The 15,604-nt window shown below is 37.5% G+C and overlaps 2 protein-coding genes across 2 annotated transcripts; both read right to left on the bottom strand.

Moving 5' to 3' along the window:
* Positions 1 to 5,476: 5,476 nt before the first annotated feature.
* On the bottom strand, positions 5,477 to 11,451 carry LOC130986745 (protein ECERIFERUM 26-like). The gene is made up of 2 exons (XM_057910252.1): positions 10,844 to 11,451; positions 5,477 to 6,495 (listed from the first exon to the last, which is right to left on the bottom strand). Exons 1-2 carry the CDS (start codon positions 11,285 to 11,287, stop codon positions 5,644 to 5,646), a joined length of 1,296 nt encoding a protein of 431 aa, XP_057766235.1. The 5' UTR covers positions 11,288 to 11,451; the 3' UTR covers positions 5,477 to 5,643.
* Positions 11,452 to 13,392: 1,941 nt separating this feature from the next.
* Positions 13,393 to 15,285, bottom strand: LOC131025661 (uncharacterized). Its single transcript, XM_057955456.1, has 4 exons — positions 14,808 to 15,285; positions 14,557 to 14,602; positions 13,954 to 14,455; positions 13,393 to 13,869 (listed from the first exon to the last, which is right to left on the bottom strand). Exons 1-4 carry the CDS (start codon positions 15,283 to 15,285, stop codon positions 13,393 to 13,395), a joined length of 1,503 nt encoding a protein of 500 aa, XP_057811439.1.
* Positions 15,286 to 15,604: the final 319 nt, after the last annotated feature.

Below are 15,604 nucleotides of genomic sequence, written 5' to 3'. Positions count from 1 at the left end.
TATCATAGTTTACATGCTCTTTAGTTTTTATTTAGTTAATCTTAGTTCGTAGTTCACCTTCAAATTTGTTTTACCTGTTTACTGTTAGAGTCTGTTTAGGAATTAGTTATAGTAATTTTGTTTTACAGTCTCTGTGGATACGATACTCTGCTTGCTATTTGCGTACTACAATTGCACTGTTTAGTTGCAGTTATTGTTGCTATAAAAATAGTGATCAGCTACTTATAGGAGAAGTCTTGAATAGATCTGTTGGCGGAGAAGGTCTTCAAGATTTCTTCCGTTAGAGAGTAATTTGAACTTGGGCTGAGGCTTCAATCTTCGAGGTTCCTTATTTGGTGAGAACGGCTATGTTGAAGCGCAGGAGATGCGACGTCTCTGAAAAAGTAATCACCAAATAATTATGACCTCTGCAGAGAAAGAACGATACTGAGATCTCTGCATTTAATGCGGCTGTACTTCTGGAGTACGTGGCTTCCTTTGAACGTTTGGAGGTTCAGTCCGAGGAAGAATGTTTAACTGATACTTGACTTTAGTATCAGTCCGCTGATTCCACGTGGCACACATTAAGTAATCAGTTCAAGACTGATTCTTCAACTGTTGCTTCAGTCGGCAACATCAGTCTTCAGTATTCAGTCCTTCGTTCTTCAGTCTTCAGTCTTCAGAACAGCAACTAAACTAGGAAAAGAACTCTAACACTTGAGTTCGAGCAGTTCTAGTCTATTACAAATGAAACCTATGGATTTTGGTATCATCAAAATAAGGATTATGATATTCCATTAAGTTCCCAACACTCTAAAGTGTGTGGATTTACACCATTTGGTGTATATGGAAAGCTAGAAACGAATGTGTTTTCACCAAGGTTTACAGAACAAAGATAAATTGGTTGCCGAGATTAAGATGAGACTTTGGAGTTGGACGAAGGTTTACAAGATGGAGATTTCGTCCCTAGACTTCAATTCGTGGTTGAGGAATTCTAATTCCATTGGTTGTTTTGAGTTTTGGTTGTTCTGCTCTTTTTTTCCTATTTATTTCTCCACTTTGTACTCTGCAGTTTCTCTGCTTTCTCCCTTTGGTACCTCTGGTACCTGGTTCTTAATAATATTTCTCTTTTTCTGATAAAAAAAAAGAATTTTTAGGCAGTTGTTCAAATTAAGGTTCTTCTTAGGTTTCAATTTGCGCAGTCAATGTTGAAGAGTCTCATCTTCGCGCAGCTAATATTATTGAAGAGATTAGGATTTGCACGTCCACTGTCGTAGAAATTAAGGTTTGCGAGAGCTCGTTTCTGTGGAAGGAATGAAGCAAGCATGAGTTATTAAGAAGCTACCGAAGCCCGTCGTTAAGACCTCGGACAAAATAAATTTGTATTTTCCTATGCCCACAGCTAGGTTCCGCTAGCGGTAAGTATATGGTCGATCCCACGAGGAGTTGGCGTATTCTTCTCTCTTGTCATAAACGTCACTATCAATCACTTGGGTTGTGCCCTAGTCAGAGCGGTGTGCACGCTTTTGGGCAGAGCCCTGAGAACAAATAACTTAAAATAAAATAAAATAAAAATAAAAAATAAAAGTAACTTGGTTTGGGCATTGTCTCGTCAAGTATGGGCAAACTCATCGCTCATAAGTTCAAGGAAATTCGATGTGCCCACGTATCATTGGTTATGGGCCGTTGATCAATGAGATGTGCCCTCATTTTGTCACAGTGTCACGTGCACAAGCTTACTCAGCCCTCATCCGCGCCCTTCGTATTGGGTGGAAGTGTACACCCTTCCTCCCTCTGCCCTGGTAGATTCTCCGCATCAAGCTGTAGTTGTGCGGGTATATCCAGAACGCATTACCGAACAGCAGACCCAATTGGTCACAGGCATGCCAGAGGCATACTATCACCGCCCGCATCAGCCGCACGATGTGGAGTGGGATTTCTCCAAACTTGTGCCCACGTATTGCTTGTAACTTAACTTTGCCCAGAACATCATCGGCCTAACAAAGCTCTGGGTTTGCCCAAGTTGTTTAGATTCAGGCCTAATGCTTCGGGAACACACATGCACAACTACTTTGCCCATATACGACCTCACAATTTCACATGCTCATACTTAACTCGATTTTAGCCCAAACCAAGTAAAACAATTACCTGGACATATTTAAATAAAATAACACAAAATAAATAAACGCAATAAACATACTTGAATTGAAATAGATGCTAAAAAATAAAAGCAATCCTTGGGCAGCACCAACTCTGCCCAAAGCAAATAAAAACGTGCCCAAAGGGCTTGTTTCTTCCTTGGCTAGACTCTCATTGAAAATAGAAATACAAAACAAACTAATCTAAGGTGAATAATGGCTGAAAATCGTGTGTGGTAAAAATTTCGTCTCTAGCTCTCTCTGTGCGTAGATGAGTGCTTCTTTATATAGAGAATGGTAGTGGGCCTTGGGCCAGGTCCATGCAGATTAGGGCTTCTGGGGGCAACAACTAGGGTTTCTGGGCACGGCGGCTAAGATTTCTGGGCACAACCAAGATTGCTCAGATTTCTTTCCATATATGCTTAGCCCAAATTGGATATGCATCCCATACTTTGGCAAGTAAATCACACGGATCTCCCTATAAAAGGAAAGTCAATATCCGCATTCTTCTTTTCTTATGTTGATGGGTGCGCGCTGTGCCTTTGTATGTCAGGTTATGCCCCAAAGTTAGCATCATATTTCTGCTTAGTTTTTGCTCAACCTCTGACTTGCGATTTTTCCCTTGAACACTAGTTTTTTTCGTTTTGCCCTTGAATGTCAGATTTTTCCGCTTTGCCCTAGAACGCAAGATTTGCTCCTGTCTCGCCGCTGTGCCTTTGAACACAACTGAATTCCACATGGTACTTGGTCTGGACAAAGGAGTACAACTGTTGTGCCCACGAATGATCTCAAATCTTTGCCTCTTTTGCAGAATGCAGCCTGCTTTGCTCAAGATCTTGTCCAACTGTCCTTATGCCCAAAATGTGTCCTCCCAAACACAAAAGACATAAAACACTAGGGGTGAGCAAAACCGGACCAAAACCGACGAACCGGACCGAACCGGTCGGTTTTTTTGGTCCGGGCCGGTTTTGGTCCAGTGATTGGTCCGGTCCGGTCCCATTTTACTGGACCGAATTATTGTCGGTTCGGTTTCGGTCCGGAGGAGGTGAAAACCGATGAAAACCGAATATATATATATTAAATATATATTTAATATTTTTATTAATATTATTAATATTTTAATTATTTCTAATATTCTGAAAAATAGAGTAGAAACTCTAATTCCCTAAACTGAATCTCCCCTTCGTCTCTCAGTTCTCCTCCCTTTCTCTCCTAAATTGCGCCGCCCCCCCTGTCGCCGCCATTGTCGCCGGCTCGCGGCCCTCCGTTTGCCGCCAGCGGCCCAGCAGTTCGCCATCTCCAATCTTCTCCACTCTCCAATCTCACTCACAGCAGTTCGCCATCTCCTCCACTCTCCAATCGCTCACCTCACCCTCACCCCGAAGTCGCTAGCCGCCAGCACCCAGCAGTTCGCAGCGCCCAGCGACTCCCCTCCGACCGCAACTCCCCTGCCGGCCGCTCCAGTCTCCCGTCGCCTCACCAAAATCATTTCTTCATGTCAGATTTCAGTTTGTGCATATTGTGATTTCTGAATTCTGATATTGTTGATTAGAGCTAGGGCAGATTTTGAAACATGCTTTATGATTTCAATTTGTGATATTGTGAATTGTCGAACTATATCTTTCATGATTTCAGTTTGTGTCTTTTTGTATTCGATTGTTGGGCAGATTTTGTGTCGAGCTAGGGCAAATTTTGTATTCGATTGTTGGGCAGATTTTTGTGTCTTTTAAAATGTGTAAAAATGTGATTTTTTTGTTTGTTTCGCAACTGTCCAATTTTTTCAGTTTTGGACCGGACCGGACCGAGAACCGACGGCGGTTTTGGTCCGGTTCCGGTTCGGTCCTAGTGTTTAGGTTGGTCCGGTTCGGTCCTATAAATCTTAAGAATTCGGTCCTCGATTTTGTCGGTCCGGTCCGGTTCGGTCCGGTCCGGACCGACTGCTCACCCCTATAAAACACACAAAAAGAAGACTTGATCTAGACCTAAAAGACACACGAAAAGAGTATGAAAAACGGGCTCGTCAGAAGCTCTTTTTCGAACGAGAGGTGCGCGTCTAAAGTTCAAATGTATGCATAACATTCCAACGATTTTGAAGACTTCACACACTGCGAAGAATCCAGAGAGGAGATACATTTTTTATCGTCAGACAAAGTGGGATGATTGGGGATTTTGGGAGTGGGTCGATCTTGAAACCACAGCATATTACAAGTATACTTTTAACAAAATGATGATTCAATGAACAATGCAGTGTAGAACATGGAGGGCATGAAATTTTTGGTTGATGAAAAGAAGCAAAGCTTTGAATCTATCAAAAGCGATGGAAGTGATGTTGTTGACTTGGTGAATTTGACAAATGCAGTTGATGTTAAGTTGAAAAGAATGGAATGGAGCATTAGGCTACTCTCTTTAGCTTTGATTGTTGTTGCAATTATGTTAGTGTATTCAGAGATGAAATGAACCATTAGATGGTGAATGTATAACATTCTATTCCTAAACAATTTCAGTTTGGTACACGATGTTAATGAATGGATCATGTTGTTATAAGTATTTTGTTGTTGAATGAAGTTAATAGAGCCTAAAATAATGTAGTTGATTCATAAAAAGATTTGACAAAATGTATCTTGTTGTTGAAAGGCTCTAAACTTAATAGAGCCTATTAAGATCAGTTGGCTATTACAAAATGATGAGGAACACGAATGATGTTATCACATCATATATATATATATATATGTGTGTTCGTTGACTTGGCAACTTATACTCGTTTTGCACTGATATGAATACTATTCTCTTTTGATTGTTTTTTTTTTTTTTTTTGAAAGTGACATGAATACTGTTTTTTTAATTTTTTTCGAATATTTTCACATGTCTTTTACTCGTGGGCCGAATTAAAAGTAGTTCAATACCCCAAAATTCTCGGGACATCTTCAAATTCAATCAAATGTGAAAACTTAGCCCAACATGTAAACATATTTGGCAAATAAAATTGTTAGAACTTTGACAGAAGAGTAACAAACATGTGACAAGTCACGCGAGCACGTACTTTCATAAGAATCTTGATTTAGTTAACTTTACTAAACACACAACTTAAAAAATAAAATAGTGTTTACTTTAAAAGATTAGTCTTAATAGATAAAAATAATAAGATTATTTATTTATTTATTTTGATAAATTAAATTTTTGAAATAATTCAAGATCCTTGATTATTTCTATATATAATTTAAATTAGTTGTATTATTCTTGTTTACTCTTTAAAAAAAATTCAATCACGCATCATATTAATCATATAAAATAAACGTCTTCTAATTAAACTCGTTATATTTCAGAGAGTATTATTTAGTACTAGGACATCAAGCCAAAAATAGAAAAGATAATAAATTGGCAAAGCCACAAACCTCGAAACTTAATAATAGGTGCGTCACACATTATACATATTAGTGTTGCATATACATTATTACCTTGCGAAGTACTGAAAAAAAAAATATATATATAGTAGCTTGGGCGACGGATAATTCGGAGTTGCAAGTGATCATGCAATAAGCCCTTCCCTTTTCAACTCTTCTTTGAGGCCAACAATCTCCTCCTCCGGCAAGATTGCCACCACCACCCTCCCTCCGTCCGGCCCCGGAAGCACCAACACCGCCCCTTGATCGCCAACTCCGTCGACCCGGTAGCTCACGCGGACCGGCTTATGCCCCCTATACTCAAAATCATAAAATTTGGCCTCTTCAAGGTTCACAAATGTTAAATTGGCACCATAAATCACGTAATCAACCACTCCATTCTCTCTCTCCATAGCTTCATTGATTTTCTCTCTCATATCAAATGCCTCATCTTTCATCAACGAAGCTACCACACTAGGCTCGGCATCCACTACCGGGAAATCAGCCTTCACCACACTCACAACTTGTGTATTACCCAACATGCCATAAATCTTGTTCTCCACTTCACTTTTCTTGCATATTGTCACAACATTTGGCTCCGAATCTTGGCCCCTCATTTTGGCAATGCATTTCCAAATGATGGTTGAGATGGTCTCAAATGGGCCAAATTTAGGGCCTAATTTTGATTGGAGATGGCCCAATTGTGTGGGGGTAACATCAAAAGAGAAGTCTTCTAATTTGGATTTTGTGGGAGTCAACCAATTATCTCCAACCGGTTCGACGCGTTTGACCGCGGTCGGATCATCTGCAACCTTTGGCGGGTCGTTACATATATTTGACTTCGTGAGAGTTTGGGCCAAGTCGAATGGACGGCCCAGATCTTGTCCAGCAACAACCCGGCCCAACATGTTTAAGAACTCTGCCGCAGAGAACGCGTCTCCGAGAACGTGGGCCCAGCTTAAGCCCATAGCAACACCACCGCATTTGAATTTGGTTAACTGTAACACAATTCAAGATTTTTACTACATTCAGAAATGTGTGTGTGTGAATTGCTTCGTTTGAATAATTTGTGTTGTTGTTGTTATACGTTGCTGTTATAATTTTAGCTAAAAAGTCAGTATAATTTTAGCAGTTAAATTTAACAATAAATGCAGATAATTACAAATTTCAAACAAATTCAATCGCACATTCACATTTCATATAAAATTGAAATAAATCAAGCAAACTTCACTTGGAAAAGAAAATGTTCCATTGTTTTGACTTGGGGGAGTTGGGGAGGGGGAGCAGTGGGGTTGGAACCCAGGACTTCACTGTTCACACACAGGAGGTCGCACCGCTTGGTGTCCTCTAAGGGACAAAATGTTCCATTGTTTGTACCGTATAGATGACCGCAATTATGTTCTAAGCTTTAATTGCTTTTAAGGGATGTTTTAAGCTTTAATTGATTAATAATTAAGTATTAATGAATTAGTAACTAATTAGGGATTATTTTGAGTTAGTAAACTCTAAATTGTGATTTAGCTAAACTGCTTATTAAGTTTTCAACTATAACTTGTTAGTCCAATTAAAATTTATTAATCCTCTACTAAAGTTTATTAATTCTCAAATACGATTCAATTAGATTTAAAGAGCACCGAAAAATAAAATAGATAAAAGAGTTATTAACCAATTCTATAAAGAGGTGGTCTCCTGTGCACCCAAGTGCAAAATGACACTAACACTTGTACTAAATGACACAAACACTAACACTATCTTGAAATGACACTAACACTATTTTGTTTTACAAATGACACTGTCATGTTATAAATAACACTGTCGCGAAATGACACTAACACTATATTGAATTGACACTAACATTAAATAACACTATCATGTTATCGAAATGACATTGTACACTCGAGTGCACAGGAGAATTTGTGTTCTATAAATTACAAATGGTGAACTCTCGAATTACGATTGGTCAACAATTTGTTAATGACTTTTATAACCGGTCAAATTCAAAATAAGTGCAAGTAAATAAATTATTTTAGGAGACATCTGACAATAAATTAAAATGCGTTAATTGATAAAATATTTTCCTTTAATCAATAAATTAAAGGTTCAAAATACCTAATACTTATGAATATGATTATTTTTTTTTACTTGAGAGAGGGAAAGCGAGATCGAACAGGAGTTGACAGTTGACACAACTTGAATATTCCCTTAAAAATACAAATATAAATTTTTAAAATAAAATAAAATAAAATTATCTAAACGATAAAACTCCTTAATAGAAAGAGTGAATTCTAGGGTAAATCCCATGCACCTACCAGCGTCGTTGCAAGTTCAGGTGCACAGTAATGTTTCCAAATATATCTAACTACTACTAATAAATGAAAGCGTCTTCAGTCTCTGTTACTTTTATTTATTGCCCTTACCAACTATAGAGCCCCTCTAATTAATGAAAATAAATAAGCCTATCTACGGTTTGAGAAAAATAACCTTATCTTTCCTAATAAATTCACCCACTTGTTTATATTCGTACATGTCCATTCTAACTGCTGAATTGGAGTTTATTAGCTTAAGTAAAACAATAAACCTAAAAACTCATTGATTGCACAGAAACGCAAGCTAATGAACCGAGCCTCATCAATACCTTATCGGTGAAAACACAGTAAAAAAAACACCGGATAAGGGAAATACACAGATAATATAAATTCGCCCACTCTTGTTTATATTCGTACATGATCCATTCTAAAAGAAATACAGAGTAGAATACCTAGCTTCTTTTTGTCTTTTCATCAATATAGAATTATAGATGATGGCTCATAACTTAATTTCATGGACTTAAACGAATTATTGCAATATATAAATAACATATTAAATTAATAAAAAAAATATATATATATAGTTTTCTCTTAGCATAATAAAGCTCGAGAATTTACTAATTAAATTGTCACCTAATATATATATATATATATATATATATATATATATGTTTTGTCGAGAATGATAAATATTCCCTCCGTCCACGAAAGAACTTCCTATTTTTCTATTTCGGGACGTCCACGAAAGAACTTCCTACTTTTTCCTATTTTGGGACAATACCCCACCACTTAAAAAATACTCCCCTTTTAAGACAATTCCCACCACTCAAATAACATTAATTAAAACAATACAATAAATTATTAATACTTTTTCACAATTCCCAATACACTTTACAACTTTTTCTCCACTCTCAATACACTATAGAACATTTTATTAAAACTCGTGCCACTCCCTCCTAGGAAGTTCTTTCATGGACGGAGGGAGTATAAGAATTGAGAATGCGTATGCACACGCGCGAATAAATCAATAATTTATACGAATAAATCAATAAAATTCAAGAATATGTAGTCTCATTCAAATCTTGAAATTTTCATTATATTAACTGAATACAGCTATTCAAGAGTTATATTGATTCATTCATAGATTTTATTGATTTATTTAAAATTCTCTTTTCTCACGGAAAATAAAATTCTCACTGAAATCACACCACACACACACACAGATATCTATATATATATATATATATATATATATATATATATATATATCCTTCTCTATATAGGGTTGAGTTCAATAGAGAATTATCTTTTTATTCATTATGAACAAATCTATTTATTTTACGAACAGATCAACATAAGTAATGAACAGTCATATTTAGTAAAAATAAAGAAAAACTCACCACCAGCAGGATTCGAACCTTTGGCAAATTGTTGTTCATGTGGTACATTGATATGTTCATTAAAATTATAGATCTGTTCGTTTTTATTTTACGAATTCTCTATTCTCCACAATATTTAGCTTCTTTGTTGAACCCTTCTCTATATATATATATATATATATAGGGGAGAGCTAGAATAAAAACACTCTTAAGTGTATAAAATATAAACGTTTCTTAATGTACGAATTTTATGTAGAATGCGTATGAATTTATCCAACAGAGTTACGAATTGCGAAAAATAAATTTTTGTTACCTTTGGGATTCGAACTCAGGACAACGAATTAATCCAACAGGGTTACGAATCAACCATAGATCTTGACGATCTAAGGGCATCCCTATATATATATATATATATATATATATATATATATATATATAACTACAATTTTCATAAGAGCGTGAGAACCGTTAAAATTATTGCATTTGTTGTAAAATTAATACATTCGTTGCTAAATTTATTGTACTCGAAAAAAATAAAAATTTTGCTCCTTCCAAAATTTGAACCTAGGTGATGCATAAAGAGAGATTCAAAGTAAAAACCACTAAATAAAATAACAACAGAGAACTATTATCAGTACGTAATATGATCATCAAAATTTACAGTGCATCATTTTGATGGATGAATGCATCATTTAAGTTCGAATCTTGGAAGGAGATTTTTTTTTTTCAAGAGCATCAATTTTAAAGGCAGATTCATTAATTTTTAATGCGAATGCATCAATTATAACAGTCTCATCTCATATCCTCACAGAAAATTTTCTAGTATTTGAGCATTCTTAAGACCGAAAGAGAAGTGAGGTATATATACCCTCTCCATTCAAATAAAAAGACCGATTTTTTTCTTTAAATAGGGGAATACGTGGATGGTACGGTATATATCATGGGTATAATGGTGGGGATTGTTGATAGGCTTAATTTTAGAATTTTACATCAAAATTTGAAGTTTTATAGAATGATATATATACCTTCATCTATAATCCCACTACCTTCATCTTTAATCTCACTTTAGTTAAAACATTGTATGCATTATTACATGGAAATTTAATTTGGAAGCATCACTTCTTGGCATCTGGCATCAAAAAAAGTCCAATATTTAGCATTTGCCAATTGCAAGAAAGAATTTTTTTAGAATGGAGTGACACGGATTTTAAGAAAAATGTTGTATCAGAAGTGGTAATTAAATATGTGTTGTAATTAGTATTCAAAGTTATGAAAAAGTAAAAAGTAGAGGTAAATGAAGTATTATAAGTAGTGAGGTATAATTCAAAAATAAAAGAAAAAGTAGTAAATTCTTTCGTGGAATGGAGGGAATATTATTTTATAATTTGAAATAAGTATTTCTATCATATTTATAGGTAATATACTAATAAATGCCAAACAATAAGTAATGGAAACTTGTGTGGCGATTTTGAACCCCATCATCGAATTTGTCTCTATCTAGACATGTAAAAGTAAGATGCAAACTGCCCAACCCACACATCATCTAAATCAAGTTTGATCTGCAACTATGAATTTGTGGAAAACCCTAATAGATTTAGCCAGAAATAGCCTACACAAAGGAAATAAAATCAAAGACAGCAGAAAGTCCAAAGAAATGATACCTGAATGAAAATGAGGGGTGAAAATCCGAGTTCGGGCCCAATGTTTTGGTTGTTAACAAGGAGCTTCTCAAGAGAGGCATCCCTCATCTCCAACCACTCATCGAGGCTTTTCTCACATTTGGCCTCCACAAACCTCACGCCGCAGTCGTTGCATTTTATGTAGGCCCGGCCCGACTCGGCCCGCCGGAACCGACCCGACGTCACCGGATACTTGTTGAGCCACTCGAACATGGGCTCCTTGATGGCGAGGATGCTCAAACCCTCAAATGCTTGCCTCTCAAAGTAGTAGATTCCCCTTAGGTAGTGAAGCTTCATGGCCAAGTCCAAGTTGCTGGGCTCGAACACCAGCTCCGGCTCGGTCGCGTATGCCGGCCCCACCGAGGATAGTTTTGTGTCGTAGATAAGGCCTTCCGACGTGGGAGAACTCACCATTTTCTTTTTCATTTTTTTTTTCTTTTTTTAGGGTTAATTTGAGAAAATGGTGAGGGGGAAAGCAGTTTGGTTTTGAAATGATATAGGTTGATGGTTGCCACTTGGTGTCCTACACAATTGATTTGTAGTTGGGATTATGTGTCATTTAATTCAATTTTGCTCTACTAATTTATAGGCAATCACTTTATCTTATTTCCACTTTACTTTAATTGCCCATTAATGAATTTAATTTTTTTCCACTCTACTTTAGCTAGGTTCTTAATAATTAACGTATATCCGTTCAAAATAAAATACTAATATGACCACGAATTTCTCGCATTCAATTTGATTTAATTATAGTTATAGGCCATGTCACCTCAGGATTGGGGGTGTTCAAGGATTGATAATATACACGATTGAATATTTTTATTTTCATTGTTAGAATTTTTCTAAACCTTCCTCTTTTAATTATTAAATAAATAAATAATATAGTAATTATACTATTATTTTTAGAGTAAAATTTTAAAGTAGCCGAAATGAAGCATAAAACACAATTTATGGCCACACATTGAAAAAACACAAATTTTGGCCATTTTTATTGATTTGGACGTTTTTACCCTTAATGAGGCGGACCGGGTAGGATCAGGCACGCGGGTCGCGTGCCGGGTCGGGTTAGGCACTTATGGCACTATTAGTGCCATAAGTGCCAAGATTTTACTTAGGTTTTATATTGGATTTCCATTGGCACTTATGACACTAATAAAACCAAAATAAAATGGAAATCCAAAATAAAACCAAGTAAAATAATTATTTTGGGCACTTATGGCACTAATAGTGCCATAAGTGTCATACGTGCAACACAAATACAGAAACAACAACATCATTTAAACCCTAAATGGAACATCTAAACCTCAAATGGATAATCTAAACCATAAATGAAATATCTAAACCCTAGGGGGAAGTGTGCACTTATGGCACTTATGGCACTAATAGTGTCATAAGTGCCATGCGTGCAGCACACAGATCAGATCAGATCTGCCATGGCTGAAATCGAAGGAGGCGGAGATCAGATCTGCCGATAGAGGAGGCGACGCAACAATCAGATCAGATCCACCGCCGCCGCCTCATCAGACCAGACCGCCGCCGCCTCATCCTCTACTCCGACGAATTCTGCCCAGGCGGCGCGCTGGAGAGAGAGATAGAGAGGGAGATGAGAAAGAGAGAGGAGAGAGCGGCAGCCGCTGGAGAGAGAGAGAGAGAGGGAGGATCTCCTCCACCACCGCCGCGAGAGCTCCGACGAATTCTCCAAGCTCGGCGCCGCTGCCGCGCAGCCGCTGGAGAGAGAGAGAGAGAGAGAGAGGGAGATGAGAAAGAGATAGGAGCTGCTGGAGAGAAAGAGGGAGATGAGAAAGAGATAGGAGAGAGAGAGATGACATAAAAAAAATGGTCAAAATTTATGTTTTTTCAAATGATGGACAAAATTTGATGTTGTATGTTTGAATAGGGCCATTCGACCCTATTGTTTCTTATTTTTATCTAGCTAACCACTAATAATGAACGTCGCTTTATGGATGTCGCTTGTCCTCCAAAAGAATATCATTTTTTTTTTATATGAAGAATTACGCTTTTAAGTACATTGCAATTATTCCTATCTTAATAGCTAGCATCCCATATTTAAGACCGTATAAAAAAGCTTGTCTTTCTAAATAAACTATCATTTTAATTTAGCGAAAGTTCAAAATCAAAATTATTCATGTAATTAAATCTTATATCATGTGTGAGTGCATATATAAGATGACCATCATATCGATCATTTATGAGTATAGGTGAGCGGTGGGTAGTTTGCATAATTTATACACATTTACAGCCACAATTTAATGATAACGACCGTTGCTAACTTGCTATGACCTTTTTATTTTACAAACTAATTTTGCGCCCGGAGACATTATTTTTAAATAATTTATACATTTAAAATTTTGTAATTTTTTTTTTTTTGATCAGGCAAAATGCATTAAAAAAGAGAGAGGTACCAGCAGTACCAAAAACAAAACAAAGAACGAAAACAAAGCAAACAAAAGAAGGGGGAGAGAGAACAAGGGTCACACGACCCAAAACAGAAAGACACAGAAGAAAATAATCTAGCCATCCAAGTTCACCGCAACAATCCATCGCCTGAAATCCAAAGGAGAGGAAGACACTTTGAAAGCTGTCCTCCACCCCCACAGCCTAATCTTGATCTCTGCTGTCATTCTCTCTTTGCTCCACATACCTTGGTTGAATTTACATTCATTCCTTCCTTTCCATAGACACCAAATCGTACAAATCCAAACTCCAAGAAGAAAAGATGCATCCTTCTTGTTTCCAAGATTAACAAAGGCCAGCAGATGATCTTTCGCCTTATGGTGTCTAGCTGATTGTTTCCCAACCCATCGTAAAATATGACTCCAAATTTCTTCGGTTTCATGGCATTCGAAGAAAAGGTGGTCAATGGTTTCAACTGCCCCTTTGCAAAAAACACAAAGCTCCTCCGAATCCTGGATGATCACTTGTCGCTTGCGAAGGTTTTCACTAGTAGGAACTCTCCCTTTCAAAACTTTCCAAGCAGTTGTGATCGCCTTGTATGTAGCAGGAGCTTTTCAAATGAAGCTCCACTCTTCAACTTGTTTGCAAGCCGTCAAGGAACTTACAACACGACTCACCATTTTGTAGGCAGAATTTACCGAGTAAAGCCCATTTGGAGAAACTTTCCATCTCCAGCCATCCTTCACTCCTGCTACCAAGCGACAATTTTGAATTTTCGAAAGCAAGTCTTCGAGCTGATCTAGTTCTCTTCCCATAAGCTCATGGGTCCACAGAAATTTCCATTTCCATTCACCCTCAATCCACTCCCCCATTTCTTTAACCAACCCTCTCTGATTGTTGCTAAGTCGATTAAGTCGCTGGTAATCTTCCATCAACCTCTTCTCCCCTATCCATCGTTGCTGCCAAAACAGAAAACTATCTCCTTCCCCAATTTTTGGTTCGATGTTTTCCCTGAACCACTTCCCATATTCCCCCCAACTCATACTCAAAACATTTTTCCACCATCCCGCTCTCATTTCCCTCGTCTCCTCTGTTCGGAAACCCTCCCCATCCCAACAAACCTCCCCCTGACTTGCCCTAATAACTCGCGCCCACAGCAGATTCCTCTCCGACAGATACCTCCAAATCCATTTTGAAATAAGTGCCTGATTGAACCATTCCAAATTTTTAATACCCAGGCCTCCAAAACATTGGTCAACACAAACATCCTTCCAGCTCACCCAATGTATTTTCCTAGCCTCATTCTCTCCCCCTTCCCAAAGAAACCTGCTCAAAATAGAACATAATTCAGATAGCACTTTTTTAGGTACCTTAGAAAAGGAAAGTTAGTAAATTGGTATGGAGAAAAGCACCGAACGAAGTAAGGTTAATCTTCCCGCGAAAGAGAACTTCCTATGATTCCACCCACTAATTTTCTTTTTGACCTTATCAGTGAGACATCTCCACTCCAAAGAACGGGACAAGCTCATACCTATTTTGATGCCAAGGTATTTTGTTGGAAGCTCTCCAACATTACACTCGAGAATGTCAGCCGCTTCAGCGCATTTCGAGCCATCAATACCGACACCCAAAATGCTGCTTTTATCAAAATTAACCGACATGCCCGAGAGCATTTCGAAGAGCTTGAGAATGCACTTGAAGGCCCAAGCATTCTCCATCTTTTCGGTCGCCACAAACATTGTATCGTCCGCATACTGTAGATGAGAAATCCCGATCTCATCCCTCCCAACTTTTACCGGTTCCAGTAGGCCTTTGTGGACAGCTCTTTCAGCAAGCACATTCAGCCATTCTGCGACAACGAGGAAGAGAAACGGAGATAGAGGATCTCCTTGTCTGAGTTCTCTTTCCAACTGAAATTCGCCCGACGGACTTCCATTCACCAAGACATTAGTGGAAGCCGAACCAAGGCACCCTGCAATCCACTTTCTCCACTTATGGCTGAAATTCATTTTATCAAGCATAGTATCCAGGAAAAACCAATCAACTGAATCGTAGGCTTAGATCTTTCTTCTTTGTGGAAATGGTTGAAATCACACTATTCATTATCTTTTTGTGTTTCTCTTTATGATTGGAGTTCACATCCCCTCGCGTGTATATATGTCTGCAAATTTTTAATTTTTCTTTTTCTTTCTCTATTCGCGTGTTTGGGGTATCAAGATTGTAAGACCCTTAATCTTTTGGGTTAATTGCCTAGCTATAAATACACGAACTATACTCAAATTTTGGGTTTTGATCAAATCTATTTTTTTGGTCAAAAAATACATAAAC

This window comes from Salvia miltiorrhiza, chromosome 5 (genome assembly GCF_028751815.1).
Source record: "Salvia miltiorrhiza cultivar Shanhuang (shh) chromosome 5, IMPLAD_Smil_shh, whole genome shotgun sequence".
Taxonomy (NCBI): Eukaryota; Viridiplantae; Streptophyta; class Magnoliopsida; order Lamiales; family Lamiaceae; genus Salvia; species Salvia miltiorrhiza.
This window is presented reverse-complemented; position numbering and strand designations above follow the sequence as displayed.

Bases quoted from the DNA above. Each gene is read 5' to 3' on its own strand.
- LOC131025661 (XM_057955456.1), bottom strand. From the start codon at position 15,285: ATGAATTTCAGCCATAAGTGGAGAAAGTGGATTGCAGGGTGCCTTGGT. The intron at 14,603-14,807 runs GTATGAGCTTGT...TATTTTGAGCAG, and splicing joins ATACCTTGGCATCAAAATAG to GTTTCTTTGGGAAGGGGGAG. The intron at 14,456-14,556 runs GTGAGCTGGAAG...ATGGATTTGGAG, and splicing joins AGGCTAGGAAAATACATTGG to GTATCTGTCGGAGAGGAATC.
- LOC130986745 (XM_057910252.1), bottom strand. From the start codon at position 11,287: ATGAAAAAGAAAATGGTGAGTTCTCCCACGTCGGAAGGCCTTATCTAC. The intron at 6,496-10,843 runs GTATCATTTCTT...ATTGTGTTACAG, and splicing joins CACCCCTCATTTTCATTCAG to TTAACCAAATTCAAATGCGG.